Raw genomic sequence first — 27,246 nt, forward strand, 5'->3', positions numbered from 1 at the left:
GAGGGTTTAAACTAATTTAGCAGGGGGGTGGGAATTTGGAATAATAGGGCTCAGGATGGGGCAGTTGGTGCATTGTGTAGTGAGACTGTGAGGAAGGACAGGCAGATGATGGGGCAAAGTTGAAATCAGTGGGATGAGTTGAGGTGTAACACGGGGTCAGCATTGAAAAGGATGATCAGCACAGGACTGAAGGTGTTATATTTGAATGCAAACGGAAAAAGGTAAATAGTCTTGTAACGTAGTCAGAGATTGGCAGGTACGACGTTGTGGGCATCACTGAGTCGCGGCTAAAAGAATATCATAGTTAGTAGCTTAACATGCAAGGATATACCTTGCATTGGAAGGACAAGCAGGTAAGCAGAGACAGTAAAGTGGCACTGTTGGTAAAAATGAGATCAAATTCTTAGAAAGAGGTGACATTAGATTGGAAAATGTAGAATCCTTGTGGGTAGAATTAAGAATCTGCAAGGGTAAAAAAGACCCTGATGGGAGTTATATACAGGTCCCCAAACAGTAGCCAGGATGCGGGATATAGATTGGGAAGATTAGGTTGGTGCTGGATCCAGAGAAGGAATTTGTAGAATGCATAGGAGATATATATATATATTTTTTTTTTTTAAGAGCAGTTTGTGGTTCAGCTTAATGGGGGAAAGGTAATTCTGGATTCAGTGCTGTGTAATGAACCAAATTTGATTTGGGAGCTTAAGGTAAAGGAACCTTTAGGAGACAATGATCATAATATGATAGAATTCACCCTGCAGTTTGAGAGAGAGAAGATGAAGTCAGATGTATCAGTAGAACAGGGGAGTAAAGGGAATTACAGAGGCATGAGAGAGGCTCTGGTCAGAGTTGATTAGAAGAGGACACTAGCAGGAATGATGACAGAACAGCAATGGCTGGAGATTTGGGGGGCAATTCAGAAGGCACAGGATAGATACATCCCAAAGAGGCAGAGGAGCAGATGAGGCAACTGTGGCTGGCAGGTCAAAGACAGCAGAAAAGCAAAAGAGAGAGTGCATAATATAGCAAAAAAAAATAGTGGGATGTTAGATGATTGGGAAGAGCCACAAGGAGAGAAAAAAATGAAATATGAAGGTAAGCTAGCAAATAATATAAAAGAGGATACCAATTTAAAAAGTAAATAAAAGACAAGTGAGAGCATATATTGGACAGCTGCAAAATGACACAGGAGAGATAGTAATGGGGGAAAATGAAATGGCAGATGAACTGAAGTATTTTTTCTTCCCTATGGCAGACACTAGCACTATGCCAGAAATTTGAGAGTAGCAGGAGGCACAAGTGAGTGTAGTTGCTATTGCCAAGGAGAAAGTGCTTGGGAAGTTGAAAGGTCTGAAGATAGATCACTTGGACTAGATGGACTACATCCCAGGGCTCTGAAAGAGGTGGCTGAAGAGATTGTGGAGGCATTAGTAATGATCTTTCAAGAATCACTAGATTCTTGAATAGTTCCAGAGGACTGGAAAATTGCAAATGTCACTCCACTCTTTAAGGGAAAAAGGCAGATGAAAGAAAATTACAGGCCAGTTAGTCAGACTTCAGCAGTTGGGAAGATGTTGGAGTCGATTATTAAGGTTGAGGTTTCTGGGAACTTAGAAGAGCTTGATAAAATAGCCCAAAGTCAGCATGGTTTCCTTAAGGGGAAATGTTGCCTGTTGAAATTCTTAGAGAATATAACGGGCAGGATAGACAAAGGAGTTAGTAGATGTTGTTTACTTTGATTTTCAGAATGTCTTAGACAAGGTGCAGCATGTGAGGCTGCTTAACAAGATAGCAGCCCATGGTATTAAGTAATGTAGGGAAGATATTAATATGGTTAGAAGGTTGGTCAACTGCCAGGAGGCAAATAGTGGGGGAAAAAGGAGGGCCTATTCTGGTTGGCTGCCAGTGACCAGTGGCATTCCTCAGGGCTCTGTATTGGGACTGTTGTTTTTCACATAATATGGCAATGATTTTGATGATGGAATTGATGGATTGGGGCCAAGTTTTCAGATGATACAAAGATAGGTGGTGAGGCAGATAGAGAAATGGCAAAGCAGATAGTGAAGTGGCCTAATTCTGCTCCTAGGACTTATAGTCCTACACTGTCCCATCACACACCCCCAGGGTCAGACACAGAGTGAAGCTCCCTCTGTACGTGGACGCTGACTGCCTCTGCCATTATCCAGGGGAGTGTGGGTCTTTACCATGGCATTCTTCGGGTTGGCGAGTTCGTGCCGCATCTCTCTCAGCTCCTGTTGTGTCGCACTGTGAACTCCGCTCAGCACACGGAACCAGTCACTGGTGAGGAGAGAGTCCCGTTAGTAAACTGATGTTGAGCCCTTCCTCCTGTCTCTCCCGCCTCACGCACCCTCTCCACTTAACCCCCATTTCTGCTGACCCATCAGTCAACCCTCCGCCTCTCACACCCTTCGCCTGGTCTACACCCCTCCAGTGAGCTGTGTGGGGTGGGTCAGGGAGGGTAAAGGGGGGACTGTGATAACCATCTCCTTTACCATGCCGACAACCCAACGGGGGAGCTGTACCTGGCGTCCTCGGGTGACTCTGCCACAATGTGATAGGTTCGCTCGTTCGTCACCACATCCAGAGCGTTCTCCTTCTCAACGTTGTCCACAATAGCTCTGCAAGACAGGAGGTGTGCGGGTAAGGCAGAGCCAGAGGCAAGGGACACTGCTCCACAGAAACAGGCCCTTCAGCCCATCTAGACTTACTGAATTATTAATCTGCATCATCCCATCAACCTGTATCGGGACCATAACCCTCCATACCTCTCCCATCCATGTACCTGTCCAACCTTCTCCTCAATGTTGAGATCAAACCCGCATCCACCACTTCAACTGGCAGCTCGTTCCACACTCTACCACCCTCTGTGTGAAGAAATTTCACCTCATGTTCACCTTAAACTTTCCACTTTTCACCCTTAACCCACAATCTCTAGTCTCATCCAGCCTCAGTGGGAAAAGTCTGTTTGCATTTACTCTATCTGTGCCCCTCATAATTTTGTACACCTCTTATCGAATCTCCCAACTCCAGGGAATAAGGTCATAACCTACAGTACTCAACCATTCCAACCTTGAGAACCGCGCAGGGCCTACAGTACTCAACCATTCCATAGCTCAGGTCCTCAAGGCCCAGCAACAACCTTGTAAATTTTTTTGTGCACTCTTCCAATCTTATTGATATCTTTCCTGTAGGTACTTGACCAAAACTGCACACAATACTCCAAATTAAGCCTCACCGACATCTTATACGACTTCAATACGGCATCCCAACTCATGTACTCAGTAGTTTGATTTATGAAGGCCCATGTGCCAAAAGCTTCTTTACGACCCTACCTACCTGTGACGCCAGTGCCACTGGTACCCAATGCCTTCAGACAACAGCACAGAACCCAGTGGGGGTAGAGACGCGAGGAATAGGGACATGGGCTGGGGCAATGTGATGGCCAAGGTTTTAGAAAGTGAGGGGAGGAAGAGGGAGCTAAGACATGGATGTGGTGGAGAGCAGGGGAACTAATCAAAGAGGTCGTGCTGAACCGAACAGCCTCCTAGTTGAATGCACGCTGGAATGTCCGTCCCACAAGGGTATCACAGTCTGGGAGAGAGGGGGTGGTGAACAGCCCCAGCTGAGGGATTCTGGTCCTGTGGGGAGACTGTGGAATCCACGGCTGGCCCTGGAATAGAGAGGGTGGGGGGATCCAGTGGGTTGTCCACGGTAAAGTGTATGCATAAGAGCATTTGTGATAGGCCGTGCAGGTGACCTTATATCACTGATATTTCCACACTCCCCCTACTGAACTCTTGCCTCCTCACCTGGCCCCTCGGACATTGATGGGAGAGGTGGGTATGTGCAGGGGATGGGTAGTGGGTGAAGAATGGGGCAAGGGGTAGGGGGTGGAGTCAGGGTGGGGAGACGCCCCCTCACCTAGCCCTCTGACTGATGGGAGAGGTGGGGTGTGTGTGCAGGAGATGGGTAGTGGGTGAAGAATGGGGGGTGGGTAGGGGGTGGAGATGGGGTGGGGAGACGCCCCCTCACCTGGCCCTCTGACTGATGGGAGAGGTGGGGTGTGTGCAGGGGGTGGGTAGTGGGTGATGAATGGGGGGTGGGTAGGGGGTGGAGATGGGGTGGGGAGATGCCCCCTCACCTGGCCCTCTGACTGATGGGAGAGGTGTGTGCAGGGGATGGATAGTGGGTGAAGAATGGGGGGTGGGTAGGGGGTGGAGATGGGGTGGGGAGACGCCCCCTCACCTGGCCCTCTGACTGATGGGAGAGGTGGGGTGTGTGCAGGAGATGGGTAGTGGGTGAAGAATGGGGGGTGAGTAGGGGGTGGAGATGGGGTGGGGAGACGCCCCCTCACCTGGCCCTCTGACTGATGGGAGAGGTGGAGTGTGTGCAGGGGATGGGTAGTGGGTGAAGAATGGGGCAAGGGGTAGGGGGTGGAGATGGGGTGGGGAGACGCCCCCTCACCTGGCCCTCTGACTGATGGAAGAGGTGGGGTGTGTGCAGGGGATGGGTAGTGGGTGAAGAATGGGGCAAGGGGTAGGGGGTGGAGTCAGGGTGGGGAGACGCCCCCTCACCTGGCCCTCGGACATTGATGGAAGAGGTGGGGTGTGTGCAGGGGATGGGTAGTGGGTGAAGAATGGGGGGTGGGTAGGGGGTGGAGATGGGCTGAGGAGACGGCCCCTCACCTGGCCCTCTGACTGATGGGAGAGGTGTGTGCAGGGGATGGGTAGTGGGTGAAGAATGGGGGGTGGGTAGGGGGTGGAGATGGGGTGGGGAGACGCCCCCTCACCTGGCCCTCTGACTGATGGGAGAGGTGGGGTGTGTGCAGGAGATGGGTAGTGGGTGAAGAATGGGGCAAGGGGTAGGGGGTGGAGATGGGGTGGGGAGACACCCCCTCACCTGGCCCTCTGACTGATGGAAGAGGTGGGGTGTGTGCAGGGGATGGGTAGTGGGTGAAGAATGGGGGGTGGGTAGGGGGTGGAGATGGGCTGAGGAGACGCCCCCTCACCTTGCTCCTCGGACATCGACGCTGCCCCTCAGCCTGTCCTCGGCATCGTTGTCGAAGTAGAGGAGCCGGCCGCCCCGCAGTACGAACCAGCGGCGTTTCCAGTTGCGGCGGGATAGGGTGGAGAGCCCCCCTCCTTTCTTGTAGAGCCAGCCCGACTTGAGGGCCTCCTGTTTGGCCCGGAACCACATCAGCGTGCCGTCCTTCAGCACGAACCACCGCCTCCTCCACGGGTTCATCAGCCCACCTGCAAACACCAGAGGTCAGAGTGCCATCGCTGACCGGTGTGGGACTGGGGCCACCGGCTCCCATCCCGGCCAAAGATGCTGGGGGAGAGGGCCCATCAGCCCATCAAACCTGCTCCTGCACTCCAGAGGACTGAGACTGATTGAACCTCCCTCGTTCACCTTCCTGCTCTCTCACACCCCACTCTCCATCTCTCTCAAACCCTAGGACACTCCTACAGTCCCAAACTCACAACCTTCGGGAGGGAGGGGGGAGAAGGGGAGAAGGTATCCTTCCCTTCTCCACATTACCTGGGTTCCCTGTTCTCTGAAACCGCCACCCACCAAACTTGGCCAAAGTCAGAGTCACATCAGACACAACCCAGCTGGCCCATGCTGACCCAGGTCCCATTTACCCAATGAATAGGAAATGTTCTCAAAGTCGCAAGGCCAAGAAATGGGCCCTCTGACCCACCAAATCTGTGCCAACCATCACTTACACCAAGCCCACAATCATCCTGTTCCACACACACACACACACACACACACACACACACACACACACACACACACACACACACACACACACACACACACACACACACACACACACACACACACACACACACACACACACACACACACCTCCCCCTCCAGGTTCTACACACATGGGGGGTGGGGGGCAATTCACAGCAGCCGATTAACCCCTCCCCTAACCCTGCACTTCACTGGGACGTGGAAGAAACCGGAGCACCCTGAGTAAACCCACACAGTCGCGGGGGAACGTGCAAACTCCACACAGACAGCTGTGAGGCAGTGGCTCTATCTGCTGTGTCACCCCCTCAGCGTTTGCACTGCCCGGCTCCCCAAGAATCTGGAAGCTTTCCACAAGGTGACCTCTCGTTCCTGTAAACTCCAGTGAACAGAGTCCCAGCCTTTTTAACCTTTCCTGGCACGAGTTGTTCACCAGTATTATGAACGACTGCAGGCCCAGCACAGGTCCCTGTGCTACCTCACTGGCTACAGGTTGTCAGCCTGAAAGTAACCACCCCCCCCCCCTTTGGCCCAAAACATCGACAGTTTATTCCCCTCCTGACCTGTTGAGTTCCTCCAGCATTTTGCTTTTATCCTGACTCCCTGCTTCCTGCCGAAACAGCAAATCCTCCATTGATACCAGTCCCAAGGCCCTCGCCCCAGTCCCAGCACCTGCCCCTGCCCCAGTCCCAGGAGTGGGCTCCACCTTAGACCATAAGATAGAGAAGTAGGCCATTCGGCCCATTGAGTCTGCTCCAGCATTCCACTTGACAGGCTCCTCACCCCTGGGGCTTACATTTCATGTACAGGTAACTGTGGAAGTAGGGGTTCCCGGAGATGAGGTGCTTCGTTCTTCGGTGTGCGCTGAGCTCCTCGGTGTCCGCCTGCAGGTCGAGCTCCTCCTCACTGTCCACCGCCTGTGTGTGAGAAAAGCTCCACGTTTACTAGGTCACCATTATCCCTGTCCGGGAACGAGTGCCTCTGGCCACCCTCTTTGCCCAGATCAGTGAGGAAGATGGTAATGTCCTGACGCGTGTCCACAGTACGAAGGAGGTGGTGGTGGTCGCCTTGAGGCACATAAAGGTGGATTAATCCCTGGGGCTTGAGCTGCTTTATCCTGGGACACAGTGGGAATTTGGGGAAGGGGCCTTTGCAAAGATCTTTGTGTCTCCATCATCCACACGTGAAGATTGGAGAGCGTTTAATCTTGTGCATTTACAGGGTCAAGCCAGGGTGCCTGACACCATTGAGAGGGGAGAGACAGACAAGATCTACTTGCATTTGGAAAGGCTGGTGACAGTCAGTGTGGCCCTGTTCATGGGAGATCAGCTCTCACAAATTTGATAGAATTTTTTTTTAAGAAGATGACAGAAAAGACTGACGGGTAGCACACACAAAAGGCTGGAGGAATTCAGCAAGTCAGGCAGCACCCAAGGAGGAGAATTGTGTTGAGTTCGGGTCGTCTCATTACAGGAAGGATGTGGAAGTGCTAGAGAGGGTGCAGAGGAGATTTACCAGGATGTTGTCCAGATTAGAGAGCGTGTCTTCCAAGGATAGGTTGAGCAAGCTGGGGCTTTTCTCTCTGGAGCGAACGAGAATGAGAAGAGACGTGCTAGAAGTGTACAAGAAGAGGCATTGATAGAGAGGACAGCCAGACAATTTTTCCCAGGGCAGAAATGGCTGATACAAGAGGCGATAATTTTAAGGTGATTGGAGGACAGGGAAAAGTTCTTCACACAGAGTGGTGGGTGTGCGGAACACCCTGCCAGGGGTGGTGATAGAGGCAGATACATCAGGGGCATTTAAGAGATTCTTCGATAGGCACATGGATGAAAGAAAAATGGAGGGCTGTGTGGGAGGGAAGGGTTAGATTGATCTTTACATTAAAGGGCCTGTACTTTGTTGGATTGTTCAATGTTCTATGAAGGTGGCATGATTACTGTTGGCAGATGACATGGGTGCTGCGGTGTACAGTGGAGAGGGCTGCCCAAGGTTGCAACAAGATCTAGCTTACCTGGGGAAGAGGGCCGAGGAATGGCAGACGGAATTTAACTTAGACAAACGCAAAGTGACGCATTTTGGGAACAAACTAGGCCAGACCCACTCACAGGGGCCTGGGCAGGGCTGTAGAACAGGGAGACCTCGTGATACGGGTACATAGGAGGAACATTAACAAGCAGATGATGGAGGAGCTCGGCAGATCAGGCATCACCAGTGAAGGGAAATGGACAATCTACATTACAGGTCGAGACCGTTCGTTGGAACTGAAAGAGATGGGAGCTAGCCAAAATGAAGAGATGGAGAAGGCTGCAGGGGGGTGGGGGGGGGGGGCAGGTGAAGGGTGGACCCACGAGAGAAGAGGATTTTCCACATCCCCATTTGTACTTTAGCAGTCCTGATGTAAGGTCTTGGCCCGAGACCTTCATTCTTTATTCATTTCCATAGATGCTGCCTGATCTGCTGAGTCCTCCCAGCATTTTGTGTGGGTGTTGCTGTGGATTTCGAGCATCTGCAGAATCTCGTGTTCCTGTTGCACTGTTTAATTTTACGCTGCGATCTTTGCATCGTCCTGTCGCTCAGTTCCTGCCGCTGTGTTTATTGTTGCATTTGACTGTTTATTCTGTGAGCTTCCCACCAAGGGATTTCACACCTTCCACACAGACCCACTTCCTGTACACCCTGCTGTTCACGTGTGTCGAGTTACACCCCTCTCACGAGGTTTATGAAATCCTGGGAGGCTGAGGATAGGCACATTCTTCGTTCCAGGATGGAAACGTCAAATATTAGAGGCATGGGTTTAACATTTTCAGACAGACAGCGGAGGACCTGCGGAACGAGCTGCCAGAGGACATGGTTGAGGCAGGTACAATTACAACATTTAGAAGACACTCGGACGGGTACACGCACGATAGGAAGGGTTTAGAGGGAATGGGACAGTTGCTGGAATAATGGGGCTAGCATGATTACAGCTTAATGCTCGTCCCGCTCTAAACCATTCCCCTCTCCCTTGAGCCTGAGCCCTCCGGTTTTAGACTTGCCTACCCTGGGGAAAATACTGTGACCATATTTATATAAACCTGTATTCATGCTGCATCTCCTGCCAGACCCCACCATTCACAGTTTTTTGCAGCCCCTGGCACTCTCTCCATCTTCCCTTCCCTACCCGTCTCCTTCAGCCAGTGAACTCCCCTCACCTGGATCCACCAATCGCCTGCCAACTCCCCTACCTCTTCCCACCAGCTGTCTCCCCTCTATCTGTCAGTCCAGATGAAGATTCTCAACCTGTAACATCGCCAGCGCAGTAACAGAGTTAATAACCCAGTTAACGGTTGTGATCACTCACCAAATCGGACCCTTGCGAGTAGGTCTCCAGGCTCTGCGATGGTTTCAGGCCCTCCTGGCCGTCGACTCCCTCTCCCACTGCCGGCTCCTCCATTTCGTCGTGGTCATAGTCAGACTCCACGTCGGGGGGCAGGCTGTAGATCGGCTCCTCGTCTATGTGGGTGTCGGGGGATCCCAGCACGGTGTTGTAGACCTCCTCCCCGTCTGACCAGCCCCCTGACGCGCAGCCTACCTCCCCCCGCTCCGCGGAGCCGGGTCCGAGCTCACTCCTGCCGGGCACCGGAAGTTCAGCGTGCACACCGTGCTGGGGGCCGCTGGCGTCTGTGCCGGACGGAGTGACCGCTGGCCTCGCGTGGCCCTCTTGTACCGTAGAGCCGGCGTCCAGACCGCTGGCTTCACCAGGCTGCCCGTTCTCACCCAGCCCTCCAAAGTCCAGCAAATCCAGGAATTCCTGGGTCACTCGGGAAGATTCACTCTTCAGGTGAAGGATCTCTTCCTGGCGTTGGCTGTCTTCCTCGCTCTGGGACGTGCCGTTCACCCTCTCACAGCCTGATCCCTGCTGGCTCTGCAGCCTCTGAATCTCGTTCTCCAGCCGGACTATCTCCTCCATCTGACGGCTTTCTGCTGCTGCCAAATCAACCGGCCCCCAGCCCAGCTGGGACTCCTGCCTGCCCTGCGGGAAGGTCGGAAAGACGACAGAGAACTAGTTACTTAGCTGCAGTAAAGCCAGGCTGGGTACCACGTACCTCCCCTGCTGGGACCAGTGTGACCTTACCTGCTTGGAGGACAGTCGTCCCTCCGAGAGTGTCAGCTGGCTGCAAAGGGAAAGGAGACAGGATTAGTGATGACGAGGAAGTCTCTGGTCTCATCTTTTCCATAGATGATGCCCGGCCTGCTGAATTCCACCAGCATTTAGTGGGTGTTGTATGGGCTAGTGATGTCTGTCTGTGGTGAGACGAGGGGGGAGGGAGCAGAATTTAAACCATCTGCCCATAGTCCCAGAATTCCTCCCCCCCTCCAAACCACTGCCCACCTGTGGCTGGAGTTCTCAACACAGTTGTCCACACTCTCCCAGTGCAGCGTCCATAACCCTCACTCTATATCAGAGGACCCGGTCTCCTGAGGAATTCATCCTTCCCTAACCCAAACCTCCCATTCTCCCCACAGAACCAACCCTCTAACTCCCCACCATCCTCATACCAACCCCCTCAAATATCACCTCCTCACTCACCACCCATTCCAACCACCGAAACCTCACCCCACTCACCTTCCAACCCCTCAGCCCCACCCCTTCCATCCTCACCCACCCCTCTCTCTGACACCCCAAACTGCACCCTCATCCCAACACCCCAAGCATCATCTTCTCAGTCACCAGCCACTCCCCCCACTAGAACCTCACCCCATTCACCCTCCACCATAAACACCAACCCAACAACACACCCCCATCGATCCATCCTCCCCCCTCACCCAAACCCACACCCTGACCCCCAAACATCAACATCAAATCAACCCAACCCTACAACACCCCATCCCACTCCTCAGCACACCTCCACCATCCTCACCTACCTCTACATCCACTTCACCCCTCACTGGGGCTCCAACCCCTTCCCACCAAACTTCACCAACTCTCCCCTACACATCATTTATCTGTTCACACATTCCCCCCCCCACCATCCCACCACCCCCCATTCCACCCACAAGTTCGGTACCTGTTCCTATTGTCAATCGGCAGCCCCTCGTCCGCGAGTGGGCACTCCCTCTGCCCCTCCTGAGCCCTCCGCTCCTCCTCGAGCCTCCGCATCTCCTCGTGCCTGCGTTTCTCCTCCTCGATCCTCCGCGCCTCCTCCGCCCTCCGGGCCTCCTCCTCCACCCTGCGCTGCTCCAGGAGGTGCCGGGCCAGCTGCCGGGCGAGCTGCCCCCTCCGGTGACTCTGCAGCACCAGGGCCGCCCAGCGCAGGCGCACAAACCGCCGTCTCCAGAAGTGGGCGCGGAGGTTCTTCTGAATCAGCACCAGACTGGTGAGGACCGTCCGATAGCGCATCCTGTACACAGAGAGGGTGCAGCCTATGGCCTTTTGTACTAGCATGGTGGTGGCAGAGGCAGAGATTGGGGCAACATGACATGGTGAAGGCAGAAGGGATTAGCTTAGTTAGAACATAGAACAGTACAGTACAGGCCCTTAGGCTCACGATGCTGTGGCAACCCTTAACCTACTCCAAGATCAATCCAACCCTTTCCTCCTGCATAGTCCTCCATTTTTCTATCATCCTTGTGCTTATCCAAGAGTTTCTTAAATGTCGCTAATGTATCTTCCTCTCCCACCCCCACCCCGGCAGAGCGTTCCACACACCCACCACTCTCTGTGTGTAAAAACCATACCTCTAACTTTCCTCCGATCACCTTAAAAATTTACCCTCTGGTATTAGCTTAGTCGGTTAAGTGTTTAATTACTAACTTGGGTGAAGGGCCTGTTCCTGTGCCGGACTGTTCCACACTCTGTGTTGTGAGGTATGGGGTATCAGGGGAGACGGAGGGGCAGTGGGAGGGGACATTGGCTCACACTGACCTTGCACGGTAGCCCCGGACGTTCGCCTGCAGGATCACAACTGCTCGGTTTCGCTCTGCCATTCGGCCCTTCTCCAGCTGCTGTTCCAGGGCTTCCTTTAGAAACACCTGGGAAGAAAACGGCTGAGACGATCAGATCCAGATGTCTGCGGCGGTGGTGGGGGGGGGGGGGGGGGTGGGGAATGAATAATCAGCTCCAGCTGTGGGTGGAGGGAGGCAGTTCAACTGTGGCCGAGGAGGGGTTGCCAGCCATGGGTACGGTTGTGGACTCGACTGTCAGCAGTGATGGAATTATGCTGTGGGGTTGGGTTGGGGCAAAAAGAGATCTGATGGGCCAGGGTGAACATCTCTGAACTGCAGTATCAGCAACTCTAAAGGGAATTTTGAACAAACTGGAACAGGTAGAAGCATTAATCCCTTCACTGCCAGCGGCGTGCTTGGTGCCCTCCCCGTGGGGTACAACTCTCTAACCCATGCCTCTTTGGAGTGTGGGAGGAAAGCAGAGCACCCAGCGGAAAAGAAGACAACATACAAACTCCAGACAACCAGTGACAGAAGTGGAACACCAGTCAGTGATTGCTGATCCCAGTTAATGTTCGGAAAATTGTACAATATCCATGCTTCTACCTCCTGTGTCCAGAGGAAGTTCACAGCAATGACTCTGGGAATGAAAGGGATAACGTATCAGGAGCATTTGATGGCTTTGGGCCTGTACTCACTGGAGTTTTGGAGAATGCGGGATGGAGGTGGGGGTTCTCAGTGAAACCTATCGAATATTGAAAGGCCTAGGTAGAGTGGGTATGCGAAGGATGTTTCCTATTGTGGGGGACTCTGGGACTGCCTCAGGATAGAGGGATGTCCATTTAGAACAGAGAAGAGGAGGATTTTCTTTAACCAGAGATTGGTGAATTTGTGGAATTCATTGCCACAGATGGTTGAGGGAGAGGGCAGGAGAACAGGGCTGATCTGAATAATAAATCACTGTGATGGATGACAAAGAAGACTCAATGGGCCAAATGGCCAAATTCTGCTCCTATGATATGTCTTTTGGTCTCCTGTTAACTGTTGTGTTGTCTGTAACACACTACAAATGAAGACCCTTTATTTTTCCTATCTCGACTTACACTCTCGTTTGAGGAGCCTTCCAGAATATCCCCATGCAGCACTGAATTCCATCTTCAACTAACACTGCAGAACCTGCTCCACTTTCACTACCCCTCTATTGCCCCTGAAAACTCTATACCCTGGGTACTGAGTTAGAAGTCCTGCCTCTCCCTCAACCGTCTCAGTGACAGCAACACTATCGTGGTCTCCTGTGTTACTTTATCAGTAATCCACTTTACCAATTGTAGTCCTTATTTGGGATGGGAAACTCTGTAACAGACACACACACACACACACACACACACACACACACACACACACACACACACACACCCCTCCCCCTCACCGGGGTCAGTCCCACACACACACACACACACACTGATCCTCACTGGGGGACGGTTCCACACACACACACACTGACCCTCACTGGGGAAACGGTCCCACACACACACTGACTCTCACTGGGGGACAGTCCCCACACACACTGACCCTCACTGGGGGACGGTCCCACACACACACTGACTCTCACTGGGGGACAGTCCCCACACACACTGACCCTCACTGGGGAAACGGTCCCACACACACACTGACCCTCACTGGGGAACGGTCCCACACACACACTGACCTTCACTGGGGGACCATCCCACACACAAACTGACTCTCACTGGGGGACGGTCCCCACACACACACTGACCCTCACTGGGGGACGGACCCACTCACACACTGACCTTCACTGGGGGACGGTCCCACACACACTGATCCTCACTGGGGGACAGTCCCCACACACACACTGACCCTCACTGGGGGATGGTCCCACACACACACTGACCCTCACTGGGGGACGGTCCCCACACACATTGACACTCACTGGGAGACGGTCCCACACACACACTGACCCTCACTGGGGGACGGTCCCACACACACACTGACTCTCACTGGGGGACAGTCCCACACACACACTGACCCTCACTGGGAGACGGTCCCACACACACACTGACCCTCACTGGGGGACAGTCCCACACACACACTGACCCTCACTGGGGGATGGACCCACACACACACTGACCCTCACTGGGGGACAGTCCCACACACACACTGACCCTCACTGGGGGACGGTTCCACACACACACTGACCCGCACTGGGGGACAGTCCCACACACACACTGACCCTCACTGGGGGACGGTCCCACTCACACACTGACCCCCACTGGGGGACAGTCCCACACACACTGATCCTCACTGGGGGACGGTCCCACACACACACTGACTCTCACTGGGGGACGGTCCCCACACTCACACTGACCCTCACTGGGGGAAGGTCCCACACACACACTGACCCTCACTGGGGGAAGGTCCCACACACACACTGTCCCTCACTGGGGGACGGTCCCCACACACTCTGACCCTCACTGGGGGACGGTCCCACTCACACACTGACCCTCACTGGGGGACGGTCCCACTCACACACTGACCCTCACTGGGGGACGGTCCCACACACACATACTGACCCTCACTGGGGGACGATCCCACACACACACTGACCCTCACTGGGGGATGGTCCCACACACACACTGACCCTCACTGGGGGACGGACCCACACACACACACTGACCCTCACTGGGGGACGATCCCACACACACATACTGACCCTCACTGGGGGACGGACCCACACACATACTGACCCTCACTGGGGGATGGTCCCACACACACACTGACCCTCACTGGGGGACGGACCCACACACACACACTGACCCTCACTGGGGGACGATCCCACACACACATACTGACCCTCACTGGGGGACGATCCCACACACACACTGACCCTCACTGGGGGATGGTCCCACTCACACACTGATCCTCACTGGGGGACGGTTCCACACACACATACTGACCCTCACTGGGGGACGATCCCACACACACACTGACCCTCACTGGGGGACGATCCCACACACACACTGACCCTCACTGGGGGATGGTCCCACACACACACTGACCCTCACTGGGGGACGGACCCACACACACACACTGACCCTCACTGGGGGACGATCCCACACACACACTGACCCTCACTGGGGGACTGACCCACACACACACTGACCCTCACTGGGGGACAGTCCCCACACACACACTGACTCTCACTGGGGGACAGTCCCACACACACACTGACCCTCACTGGGAGACGGTCCTACACACACACTGACCCTCACTGGGGGACAGTCCCACACACACACTGACTCTCACTGGGGGACAGTCCCACACTCACACTGACCCTCACTGGGGGAAGGTCCCACACACACACTGACCCTCACTGGGAAACGGGCCCACACACACTGACCCTCACTGGGGGACGGTCCCACACACACTGATCCTCACTGGGGGACGGTTCCACACACACACACTGACCCTCACTGGGGGACGATCCCACACACACACTGACCCTCACTGGGAGACGGTCCCCACACACACTGTCCCTCACTGGGGGACGGTCCCACACACACACTGACCCTCACTGGGGGACAGTCCCACACACACACTGACCCTCACTGGGGGACGGACCCACACACACTGACCCTCACTGGGGGACGGTCCCCACACACACTGACCCTCACTGGGGGACAGTCCCACACACACACACACACTGACCCTCACTGGGGGACAGTCCCACACACACACATGACCCTCACTGGGGGACGGTCCCACACACACACACACTGACCCTCACTGTGGGACAGTCCCACACACACACTGACCCCCACTGGGAAACGGTCCCACACACAAACTGACCCTCACTGGGGGACAGTCCCCACACACACTGACCCTCACTGGGGGACGGTCCCACACACACACACACTGACCCTCACTGGGGGACAGTCCCCACACACACTGACTCCCACTGGGGGATGGTCCCACACACACACACACACACTGACCCTCACTGGGGGACAGTCCCCACACACACTGACTCCCACTGGGGGACGGTCCCACACACACACTGACCCTCACTGGGGGACAGTCCCACACACACACTGACCCTCACTGGGGGACAGTCCCCACACACACACTGACTCCCACTGGGGGATGGTCCCACACACACTGACCCTCACTGGGGGACGGTCCCCACACACACTGTCCCTCACTGGGGGACGATCCCACACACACACTGACCCTCACTGGGGCACGGTCCCACACACACACTGACCCTCACTGGGGACAGTCCCCACACACACTGACTCCCACTGGGGGATGGTCCCCACACACACTGTCCCTCACTGGGGGACGGTCCCACACACACACTGACCCTCACTGGGGGACGGTCCCCACACACACTGTCCCTCACTAGGGGACGATCCCACACACACACTGACTCCCACTGGGGGACAGTCCCACACTCACTGACCCTCACTAGGGGGACGGTCCCACACACACACTGACCCTCAATGGTCGGTTGGTCAGTCCTTCTCCCTTTCCCTGTCATTGACGCCAACAACACATCTCACCACATCTCGATGGATGTGTGACAAATAAAACTAATCTTTTAATTTTTGAAACCAAGAAGGGAGAGTATTGGGAGACCATTCAGCCATCTAGCCAAGCTGCTGTGTCTGGTAAGGAGGTGCCAACGAACAAGATCGGAAAATGCTGCAGAGCATTTTAAACTCAGCCAGCTCCGTCACGGGCACTAGCCTCCCCAGCATCAAGGACATATTTAATCGGTGATACCTCGAAGAGGCAGCAGCCATGGTTAAGGACCCTCATCACCTGGGTGTGCCCTCCTCTCACTGTTACCATCGTGGAGAAGGTACAGGAGCATGAAGACTCAACATCTCAGAAACAGAATCTTCCCCTCCACCTTCAGATAGCTGAATGGACATTGAAGCCATCAACACTATATCACTATTTTTCCCACTCTTTTTGCACTAATTATTTAATTTTACACATTTCTTTATGTAATTTAGAGTCATTCTTATGTATTGCACTGTACTGCTGCCACTAAACAATGGATTTCAGGACATGTGGCAGTGATAATAAACCGGATTCTGATCACTGTACGGGTTAGGATTGGTGAGTTGTGTGCACGTTATGTTGGCACGGAAGCATGCCGACAGTAGCAGACTGCCCAGCACATCCTCAGACTGCGTACGGGTTAGGATTGGTGAGTTGTGTGCACGTTATGTTGGCATGGAAGCATGCCGACAGTAGCAGACTGCCCAGCACATCCTCAGACTGCGTACGGGTTAGGGTTGGTGAGTTGTGTGCACGTTATGTTGGCATGGAAGCATGCCGACAGTAGCAGACTGCCCAGCACATCCTCAGACTGCGTACGGGTTAGGGTTGGTGAGTTGTGTGCACGTTATGTTGGCATGGAAGCATCGTCCCCAGCACCTTCTCAGACCTTGTTGCTCGTTGGCGGCAATGGCACATTTCACTGTTTGGATGTACGGGTGACAAATAGAGCTAAACCTGTCATCTTTTCACCATTCCATTGGGAGACCATTTGGCCCCTCCAGCTCTGCTGTTACCAGCACACAACACCATCTGGTAAGGAGCCAGCAATACACGGGACCAGAAGTAGCCGCAGAGGGTTGTAAACTCAGCCAGCTCCATCATGGGCACAATCTAACCAGCAGAGGGCACCTACAAAGGGCGATGCCTCAGAAAGGCCGCTTCAATGATTAAGGACCCCCATCAGACAGGACATGCTCTCTGCTCATTGCTACAGCAGGGAGGAGGTACAGGAGCCTGAGGGCACACAATCAGTGTTTCAGGAACAGCTTCTTCCCCTCTGCCATCAGATTTCTGAATGGTCCACGAACACTCCCTCACCATTCCCTTCTCTATTTGCACTATTTTCTATTTATTATAATAATTTAGAGTATATTTTATCTATTGCACTGTACTGCAGCACCAAACAAATTTCACAACACACGTCTGTGCTGTTAAACCCGGTTCTGCGTGGGCACTGAGGGCCGGGTTCGCAGTAGCAAGCTCACCTTGGTCTTGCCCATCCGCCAGAGGGACTCACAGCCGCCACACTGAGTGAGAAGAGCAAGACACCGTGACCTCCAGTCCTCAGGAACCTCCTGGCTTTTCAGCAGCATCTTGTACCTGGAGAGACAGCACCCATCGGTGTGCTCAGAGTTGCATTCAACACCCCCCACTTCCTTGGGTAAGCCATGTCCCAACACGTAGAGTGTAGGAGAATGAATGAGGGAGGTATACAGAATTATGAGGGGTACCCAACCTTCCGTCCCCCCCCCCCACTGTCCCACACTGTCCTCTATCCCGTTCCTGCCCCAGCGCTGTACCCTCCCACGTCCTGCTCCTGTATCGTACTGTCCCACATCCCACCCCAGCGCTGTACCCTCCCACGTCCCGCCCCAGCGCTGTACCCTCCCACGTCCCGCCCCAGCGCTGTACCCACCCACGTCCCGTCCCAGCGCTGTACCCTCCCACGTCCCGTCCCAGCGCTGTACCCTCCCACGTCCCGCCCCAGCGCTGTACCCTCCCACGTCCCGCCCCAGCGCTGTACCCTCCCACGTCCCATCCCAGCGCTGTACCCTCCCACGTCCCGCCCCAGCGCTGTACCCTCCCACGTCCCGCCCCAGCGCTGTACCCTCCCACGTCCCGCCCCAGCGCTGTACCCTCCCACCCCATCCCAGCGCTGTACCCTCCCACGTCCCGTCCCAGCGCTGTACCCTCCCACGTCCCGTCCCAGCGCTGTACCCACCCACGTCCCGTCCCAGCGCTGTACCCACCCACGTCCCGTCCCAGCGCTGTACCCTCCCACGTCCCATCCCCAGCGCTGTACCCTCCCACGTCCCGCCCCAGCGCTGTACCCTCCCACGTCCCGTCCCAGCGCTGTACCCTCCCACATCCCATCCCCAGCGCTGTACCCACCCACGTCCCGTCCCAGCGCTGTACCCACCCACGTCCCGTCCCAGCGCTGTACCCACCCACGTCCCGTCCCAGCGCTGTACCCTCCCACGTCCCGTCCCAGCGCTGTACCCTCCCACGTCCCGTCCCAGCGCTGTACCCTCCCACGTCCCATCCCCAGCGCTGTACCCACCCACGTCCCGTCCCAGCGCTGTACCCTCCCACGTCCCGTCCCAGCGCTGTACCCTCCCACGTCCCGTCCCAGCGCTGTACCCTTCCACGTCCCGCCCCAGCGCTGTACCTTCCCACGTCCCGTCCCAGCGCTGTACCCACCCACGTCCCGCCCCAGCGCTGTACCCTCCCACGTCCCGCCCCAGCGCTGTACCCTCCCACGTCCCGCCCCAGCGCTGTACCCTCCCACGTCCCGCTCCTGTATTGTACCCACCCACGTCCCGCTCCTGTATTGTACCCACCCACGTCCCGCCCCAGCGCTGTACCCTCCCACGTCCCGCCCCAGCGCTGTACCCTCCCACGTCCCGCCCCAGCGCTGTACCCTCCCACGTCCCGCCTCAGCGCTGTACCCTCCCACGTCCCGCCCCAGCGCTGTACCCTCCCACGTCCCGCTCCTGTTCTATTCTATGCTCTGCTCTGTACATTCCTGAACTCAGGTGGGATAATTGGAAATGCACCTCAGATAGAACTCCGGGAACGGCCGTCGGACCGGGAATCCTGCTCGCCGGATTTTCACCGTTTCTAACATTCCAGAATAACGGAGCTGATTCAGAACGACTCCCTCGTCAAACCTCGCCGCTACCTGCAACGACAGCAGTGGAGAAAGCGGCTGAGAACAACCAGAAACAGAGACACAGGCAGAGAGAGAGCAGAGCAACAGGTGCTTCGGCCCATCTAGTCCATGCTAACAACTACCCATTCCCTGATCCCAGTTTATCTCCCCCCCCCCCCCCCCCGTACACAAGATTCCTCTCCTCACGCACACACTGAGGATATTTACAGCTCCCTGTTAACCCACCAACCTCGCACATCACTGGGATGTGGAAGAAAACCAGAGCAAACCCTGGTAAACCCAGGCATTCACAGGGGGAACGTGCAAACTCCACACAGACTGTGCCAGGGGACAGAATCGAACCTGGTTCTCAGGAGCTGGGAGCAGCTCTCTTCCCCTAGATCCGTGTCTGGTGACCGCCCCGGGCCCCACCCAGACCCTCCTCCCTCCCTGTCGGCGCCCTTCCCTCACCTTGTGCGTGTTGGGTTTGATGCAACGGATGAAGAAGGGGTTGGAGAGGCTGAGCGTTGCCATCAGCGAGTGCAGAGAGTCCTGCAAAGAACCAAATGCAGCGATCAATCCTCTCCCACTCAGCCCCGATCACGGAAGGGGTGGGTATGGGACGGAGGTCTGTGTGGGAGGGAGCTGGGGCGGAGAAGGTGTCACACGACAGGGAGGAGAGGTCAATGCGTGGGGCAGGGTCACAGTGGTGGAGCGACGTGGGGTCCTAGATATTCACAGGCTTTGAGCCTAAGGAAAGGCCGATTCATGGATGTGAGGCTCCAACAGGAATGGGTCTGAGGCTGATGCTGAGGCCCAAGGACCCGGACATTAACGCGAGACCACAGGGGTCAGAGGGAGGGGTATGACATGAATTGGGGAGGCAAGGGAGGATTGGGAGGGGATATAGATCGGGTGGAGGGGGAACGGTTTGGGAGGAGACGTGGTTCGGAAGGAGAGGGATGTGGATCAGAGGTAGTGCTGCCCCATTCACCAGGACCTGAGAACAGTGGATCAGAGCGGGCGGAGGGGGGAGCGTGGATCAGGTGGGAAATCAGGAATAACATGGCCCCACTCACCCGGAACTGAGAGCTGACTGTGGGCTTCCTCCTCTGGGTTCCCATCTTCAGCGTACTGTCACTGTTGTTCCAGCTATAAACTTGCTCAAACAAGTCATAGATAAAGTCCAAACTGAAACAGAGTCGGCCACACAGGGAGAGTCAAACATGGAGAACACATCACCCTCATCCACTCATTACCACATTGCCAACACCATACAGAGACACACGCAGCGACAGAGAGAAGCAGACGGGTTCACGGTGGGGAAGAGGAGTGGATGGGGTGGTGGAGAGGAGTGGATGGGGTGGGGAAGAGGAGTGGATGGGGTGGTGGAGAGGAGTGGATGGAGTGGGGAAGAGGAGTGGATGGGATGGTGGAGAGGAGTGGATGGGGTGGGGAAGAGGAGTGGATGGGGTGGGGAAGAGGAGTGGATGGGGTGGTGGAGAGGAGTGGATGGGTTGGGGAAGAGGAGTGGATGGGGTGGGGAAGAGGAGTGGATGGGGTGGTGGAGAGGAGTGGATGGGGTGGGGAAGAGGAGTGGATGGGGTGGTGGAGAGGAGTGGATGGGGTGGGGAAGAGGAGTGGATGGGGTGGTGGAGAGGAGTGGATGGAGTGGGGAAGAGGAGTGGATGGGGTGGTGGAGAGGAGTGGATGGGATGGTGGAGAGGAGTGGATGGGGTGGGGAAGAGGAGTGGATGGGGTGGTGGAGAGGAGTGGATGGGGTGGGGAAGAGGAGTGGATGGGGTGGTGGAGAGGAGTGGATGGGGTGGTGGAGAGGAGTGGATGGGGTGGTGGAGAGGAGTGGATGGGGTGGGGAAGAGGAGTGGATGGGGTGGTGGAGAGGAGTGGATGGAGTGGGGAAGAGGAGTGGATGGGGTGGTGGAGAGGAGTGGATGGGATGGTGGAGAGGAGTGGATGGAGTGGGGAAGAGGAGTGGATGGGGTGGGGAAGAGGAGTGGATGGGGTGGTGGAGAGGAGTGGATGGGGTGGGGAAGAGGAGTGGATGGGGTGGTGGAGAGGAGTGGATGGAGTGGGGAAGAGGAGTGGATGGGGTGGGGAAGAGGAGTGGATGGGGTGGTGGAGAGGAGTGGATGGAGTGGGGAAGAGGAGTGGATGGGGTGGGGAAGAGGAGTGGATGGGGTGGTGGAGAGGAGTGGATGGGGAGCAAATGGATGCAGAGATTCAAATAAAGCTCCAGATATAGACAGGGCAGGTGTAAACTGAGGAGTACATGTAGACAATTGTACAGACAGGCAGACGTACAGACGGATGGACCGATACATACCACAGACAGACGGACAGTTGGAGACACATCAGGCTGAGAGAGAGACTCAAGACGGAGGTAGACACGTGTGCAGGGTTCTCACCTGCTATCCTTTAAAAGGTTCAGAATATCATCTCTAAACGTGTCTCTATTTTTCTCCAAAAATCCGTGTACATCGTACATGACCTGTAACGGGAACAGACTGACAGTGGTAGCGTGGAGTGGCTCTGATACAAGATTCACTGCAGAACACGGTGTCACAACGTCACAACGGGTCATATTTACTCACCTCCCCAGCGTAATGTCTGATCCCAAACTGACAGTCGCTCACCCGCGGCTTCACGTAGAAGGGGTTACTCTGCAAAGCGATCAAAAACTCACTCAGGCTCACGCAGAAAAGGCGGGGGCAGGCGGGGAGGGCGGAACACTGTCCCAAGCTGCTGACCCTTGAGGTCTGGTACTCACCGCATGCTGGCCGTGTAGTTTCTCCAGCAGAGTGACGTCGGTGCCCTTTGGAAAACGACTCTCCTCGTTGATCAAAGAGAGAAGCCCCAACTTCTACAACAGAGAGAAAACGGACACCATCACACACCCCCGGGGTCAGAGACAGACGACTGCTCCATCCACACCCTCCTGCGGTCAGAATTTCAGCATTCGTTTCGAGAGCACAAGGAATATAAAAGCAAGGATGTAATGGTGAGGCCTGGTCAGAGAACATGGGCAGCATCCAGAGCAGGTCTGGGCCACTTGTTTAAGAAAAGACGTGCTGGCATTGGAGAGGGTCCAGAGGAGGCTCATATATGCAATTAAAGGGTTAACATATGAGGAGAGTTTGATGACTCTGGGCCTGCACTCACTGGAATTTAGAAGAATGGAGGGAGGGGGAATTTCATTGAAACCTATCGAGATTTGAAAAGCCTAGATAGAGTGGATGTGGAGAGGATGTTTCCTTGTTGGGAGAGTCCAGGACCAGAGACACAGACTCAGAGCAGAGCCATGTCCATTTAGAAGAGAGATGAGGAGGCATTTCTATAGCCAGAGGGTGGTGAATCTGTGGAATTCATTGCCACAGGCAGTTGTGCAGGCCAAGTCAATGGGTATATTTAAACCAGTTCTTGATTAGTAAGGGCACGAAAGGTTACGGGGAGAAGGTAGAAGAATGAGGTTGAGGGGGAAAATAAATCAGCCATGATGGAATGGCAGAGCAGATTAATGAGCCGAATGGCCTAATAGCATTCCCAGTTCTTGTGATCTTGCAGTATCCGATCACACACTCCCAGGGTCAGACACAGAGTGAAGCTCCCTCTACACTGTCTCATCACACACTCCCAGGATCAGACACAGAGTGAAGCCCCCTCCTCACTGTCCCATCACACACTCCCAGGGTCAGACACAGAGTGAAGCTCCCTCTACACTATCCCATCACACACTCCCAGGGTCAGACACAGAGTGAAGCTCCCTCCACACTGTCCCATCACACACTCCCAGGGTCAGACACAGAGTGAAGCTCCCTCTACACTGTCCCATCACACACTCCCAGGGTCAGACACAGAGTGAAGCTCCCTCCACACTGTCCCATCACACACTCCCAGGGTCAGACACAGAGTGAAGCTCCCTCCACACTGTCCCATCACACACTCCCAGGGTCAGACAGAGTGAAACTCCCTCTACACCGTCCCATCACACACTCCCAGGGTCAGACACAGAGTGAAGCTCCCTCTACACTGTCCCATCACACACTCCCAGGGTCAGACAGAGTGAAACTCCCTCTACACCGTCCCATCACATACTCCCAGGGTCAGACACAGAGTGAAGCTCCCTCTACACTGTCCCATCACACACTCCCAGGGTCAGAAAGAGTGAAGCTCCCTCTACACTGTCCCATCACACACTCCCAGGGTCAGACAGAGTGAAACTCCCTCTACACCGTCCCATCACACACTCCCAGGGTCAGACACAGAGTGAAGCTCCCTCTACACTGTCCCATCACACACTCCCAGGGTCAGACAGAGTGAAGCTCCCTCTACACTGTCCCATCACACACTCCCAGGGTCAGACACAGAGTGAAGCTCCCTCTACACTGTCCCATCACACACTCCCAGGGTCAGAAAGAGTGAAGCTCCCTCCACACCGTCCCATCACACACTCCCAGGGTCAGACGCAGAGTGAAGCTCCCTCCACACCGTCCCATCACACACTCCCAGGGTCAGACGCAGAGTGAAGCTCCCTCCACACCGTCCCATCACACACTCCCAGGGTCAGACGCAGAGTGAAACTCCCTCTACACCGTCCCATCACATACTCCCAGGGTCAGACACAGAGTGAAGCTCCCTCTACACCGTCCCATCACACACTCCCAGGGTCAGAAAGAGTGAAGCTCCCTCTACACTGTCCCATCACACACTCCCAGGGTCAGACAGAGTGAAACTCCCTCTACACCGTCCCATCACACACTCCCAGGGTCAGACACAGAGTGAAGCTCCCTCTACACTGTCCCATCACACACTCCCAGGGTCAGACAGAGTGAAGCTCCCTCTACACTGTCCCATCACACACCCCCAGAGTCAGACGCAGAGTGAAGCTCCCTCTACACTGTCCCATCACACACTCCCAGGGTTAGACACAGAGTGAAACTCCCTCTACACTGTCCCATCACACAGTCCCAGGGTCAGACACAGAGTGAAGCTCCCTCTACACTGTCCCATCACACACTCCCAGAGTCAGACACAGAGTGAAGCTCCCTCTACACTGCTCCATCACACACTCCCAGAATCAGACACAGAGTGAATCTCCCTCTACACCGTCCCATCACACACTCCCGGGGTCAGACACAGAGTGAAACTCCCTCCACACCGTCCCATCACACACTCCCGGAATCAGACACAGAGTGAAGCTCCCTCCACACCGTCCCATCACACACTCCCGGGGTCAGACGCAGAGTGAAGCTCCCTCCACACCGTCCCATCACACACTCCCGGGGTCAGACGCAGAGTGAAGCTCCCTCCACACCGTCCCATCACACACTCCCGGGGTCAGACGCAGAGTGAAGCTCCCTCCACACCGTCCCATCACACACTCCCGGGGTCAGACGCAGAGTGAAGCTCCCTCCACACCGTCCCATCACACACTCCCGGGGTCAGACGCAGAGTGAAGCTCCCTCCACACCGTCCCATCACACACTCCCGGGGTCAGACGCAGAGTGAAGCTCCCTCCACACCGTCCCATCACACACTCCCGGGGTCAGACGCAGAGTGAAGCTCCCTCCACACCGTCCCATCACACACTCCCGGGGTCAGACGCAGAGTGAAGCTCCCTCCACACCGTCCCATCACACACTCCCGGGGTCAGACGCAGAGTGAAGCTCCCTCCACACCGTCCCATCACACACTCCCGGGGTCAGACGCAGAGTGAAGCTCCCTCCACACCGTCCCATCACACACTCCCGGGGTCAGACGCAGAGTGAAGCTCCCTCCACACCGTCCCATCACACACTCCCGGGGTCAGACGCAGAGTGAAGCTCCCTCCACACCGTCCCATCACACACTCCCGGGGTCAGACGCAGAGTGAAGCTCCCTCCACACCGTCCCATCACACACTCCCGGGGTCAGACGCAGAGTGAAGCTCCCTCCACACCGTCCCATCACACACGCCCGGGGTCAGACGCAGAGTGAAGCTCCCTCCACACCGTCCCATCACACACTCCCGGGGTCAGACGCAGAGTGAAGCTCCCTCCACACCGTCCCATCACACACTCCCGGGGTCAGACGCAGAGTGAAGCTCCCTCCACACCGTCCCATCACACACTCCCGGGGTCAGACGCAGAGTGAAGCTCCCTCCACACCGTCCCATCACACACTCCCGGGGTCAGACGCAGAGTGAAGCTCCCTCCACACCGTCCCATCACACACTCCCGGGGTCAGACGCAGAGTGAAGCTCCCTCCACACCGTCCCATCACACACTCCCGGGGTCAGACGCAGAGTGAAGCTCCCTCCACACCGTCCCATCACACACTCCCGGGGTCAGACGCAGAGTGAAGCTCCCTCCACACCGTCCCATCACACACTCCCGGGGTCAGACGCAGAGTGAAGCTCCCTCCACACCGTCCCATCACACACTCCCGGGGTCAGACGCAGAGTGAAGCTCCCTCTACACTGTCCCATCACACACTCCCAGGGTCAGACAGAGTGAAGCTCCCTCTACACTGTCCCATCACACACTCCCAGGGTCAGACACAGAGTGAAGCTCCCTCTACACTGTCCCATCACACACTCCCAGGGTCAGAAAGAGTGAAGCTCCCTCCACACCGTCCCATCACACACTCCCAGGGTCAGACGCAGAGTGAAGCTCCCTCCACACCGTCCCATCACACACTCCCAGGGTCAGACGCAGAGTGAAGCTCCCTCCACACCGTCCCATCACACACTCCCAGGGTCAGACGCAGAGTGAAACTCCCTCTACACCGTCCCAATCACATACTCCCAGGGTCAGACACAGAGTGAAGCTCCCTCTACACCGTCCCATCACACACTCCCAGGGTCAGAAAGAGTGAAGCTCCCTCTACACTGTCCCATCACACACTCCCAGGGTCAGACAGAGTGAAACTCCCTCTACACCGTCCCATCACACACTCCCAGGGTCAGACACAGAGTGAAGCTCCCTCTACACTGTCCCATCACACACTCCCAGGGTCAGACAGAGTGAAGCTCCCTCTACACTGTCCCATCACACACCCCCAGAGTCAGACGCAGAGTGAAGCTCCCTCTACACTGTCCCATCACACACTCCCAGGGTTAGACACAGAGTGAAACTCCCTCTACACTGTCCCATCACACAGTCCCAGGGTCAGACACAGAGTGAAGCTCCCTCTACACTGTCCCATCACACACTCCCAGAGTCAGACACAGAGTGAAGCTCCCTCTACACTGCTCCATCACACACTCCCAGAATCAGACACAGAGTGAATCTCCCTCTACACCGTCCCATCACACACTCCCGGGGTCAGACACAGAGTGAAACTCCCTCCACACCGTCCCATCACACACTCCCGGAATCAGACACAGAGTGAAGCTCCCTCCACACCGTCCCATCACACACTCCCGGGGTCAGACGCAGAGTGAAGCTCCCTCCACACCGTCCCATCACACACTCCCGGGGTCAGACGCAGAGTGAAGCTCCCTCCACACCGTCCCATCACACACTCCCGGGGTCAGACGCAGAGTGAAGCTCCCTCCACACCGTCCCATCACACACTCCCGGGGTCAGACGCAGAGTGAAGCTCCCTCCACACCGTCCCATCACACACTCCCGGGGTCAGACGCAGAGTGAAGCTCCCTCCACACCGTCCCATCACACACTCCCGGGGTCAGACGCAGAGTGAAGCTCCCTCCACACCGTCCCATCACACACTCCCGGGGTCAGACGCAGAGTGAAGCTCCCTCCACACCGTCCCATCACACACTCCCGGGGTCA

The 27,246-nt window shown here is 55.7% G+C and overlaps 1 protein-coding gene across 1 annotated transcript in view; it reads right to left on the bottom strand.

Moving 5' to 3' along the window:
- The window catches only part of LOC140727238 (unconventional myosin-X-like), a 111,172-nt gene that overhangs the window by 39,048 nt on the left and 44,878 nt on the right, over positions 1 to 27,246 (bottom strand). The window contains exons 15-29 of the mRNA XM_073044502.1: positions 22,242 to 22,334; positions 22,066 to 22,134; positions 21,880 to 21,962; positions 20,533 to 20,644; positions 19,925 to 20,005; positions 19,359 to 19,483; positions 17,787 to 17,901; positions 11,693 to 11,799; positions 10,836 to 11,168; positions 9,902 to 9,941; positions 9,128 to 9,799; positions 6,581 to 6,701; positions 5,030 to 5,273; positions 2,544 to 2,639; positions 2,205 to 2,298 (exon numbers count right to left, since the gene is read on the bottom strand). Coding sequence (XP_072900603.1) covers positions 2,205 to 2,298; positions 2,544 to 2,639; positions 5,030 to 5,273; positions 6,581 to 6,701; positions 9,128 to 9,799; positions 9,902 to 9,941; positions 10,836 to 11,168; positions 11,693 to 11,799; positions 17,787 to 17,901; positions 19,359 to 19,483; positions 19,925 to 20,005; positions 20,533 to 20,644; positions 21,880 to 21,962; positions 22,066 to 22,134; positions 22,242 to 22,334 — 2,385 coding nt within the window. The remainder of the gene's footprint in view (positions 1 to 2,204; positions 2,299 to 2,543; positions 2,640 to 5,029; positions 5,274 to 6,580; positions 6,702 to 9,127; positions 9,800 to 9,901; positions 9,942 to 10,835; positions 11,169 to 11,692; positions 11,800 to 17,786; positions 17,902 to 19,358; positions 19,484 to 19,924; positions 20,006 to 20,532; positions 20,645 to 21,879; positions 21,963 to 22,065; positions 22,135 to 22,241; positions 22,335 to 27,246) is intronic.

This window comes from Hemitrygon akajei, chromosome 5 (assembly GCF_048418815.1).
Source record: "Hemitrygon akajei chromosome 5, sHemAka1.3, whole genome shotgun sequence".
Classification (NCBI taxonomy): Eukaryota; Metazoa; Chordata; class Chondrichthyes; order Myliobatiformes; family Dasyatidae; genus Hemitrygon; species Hemitrygon akajei.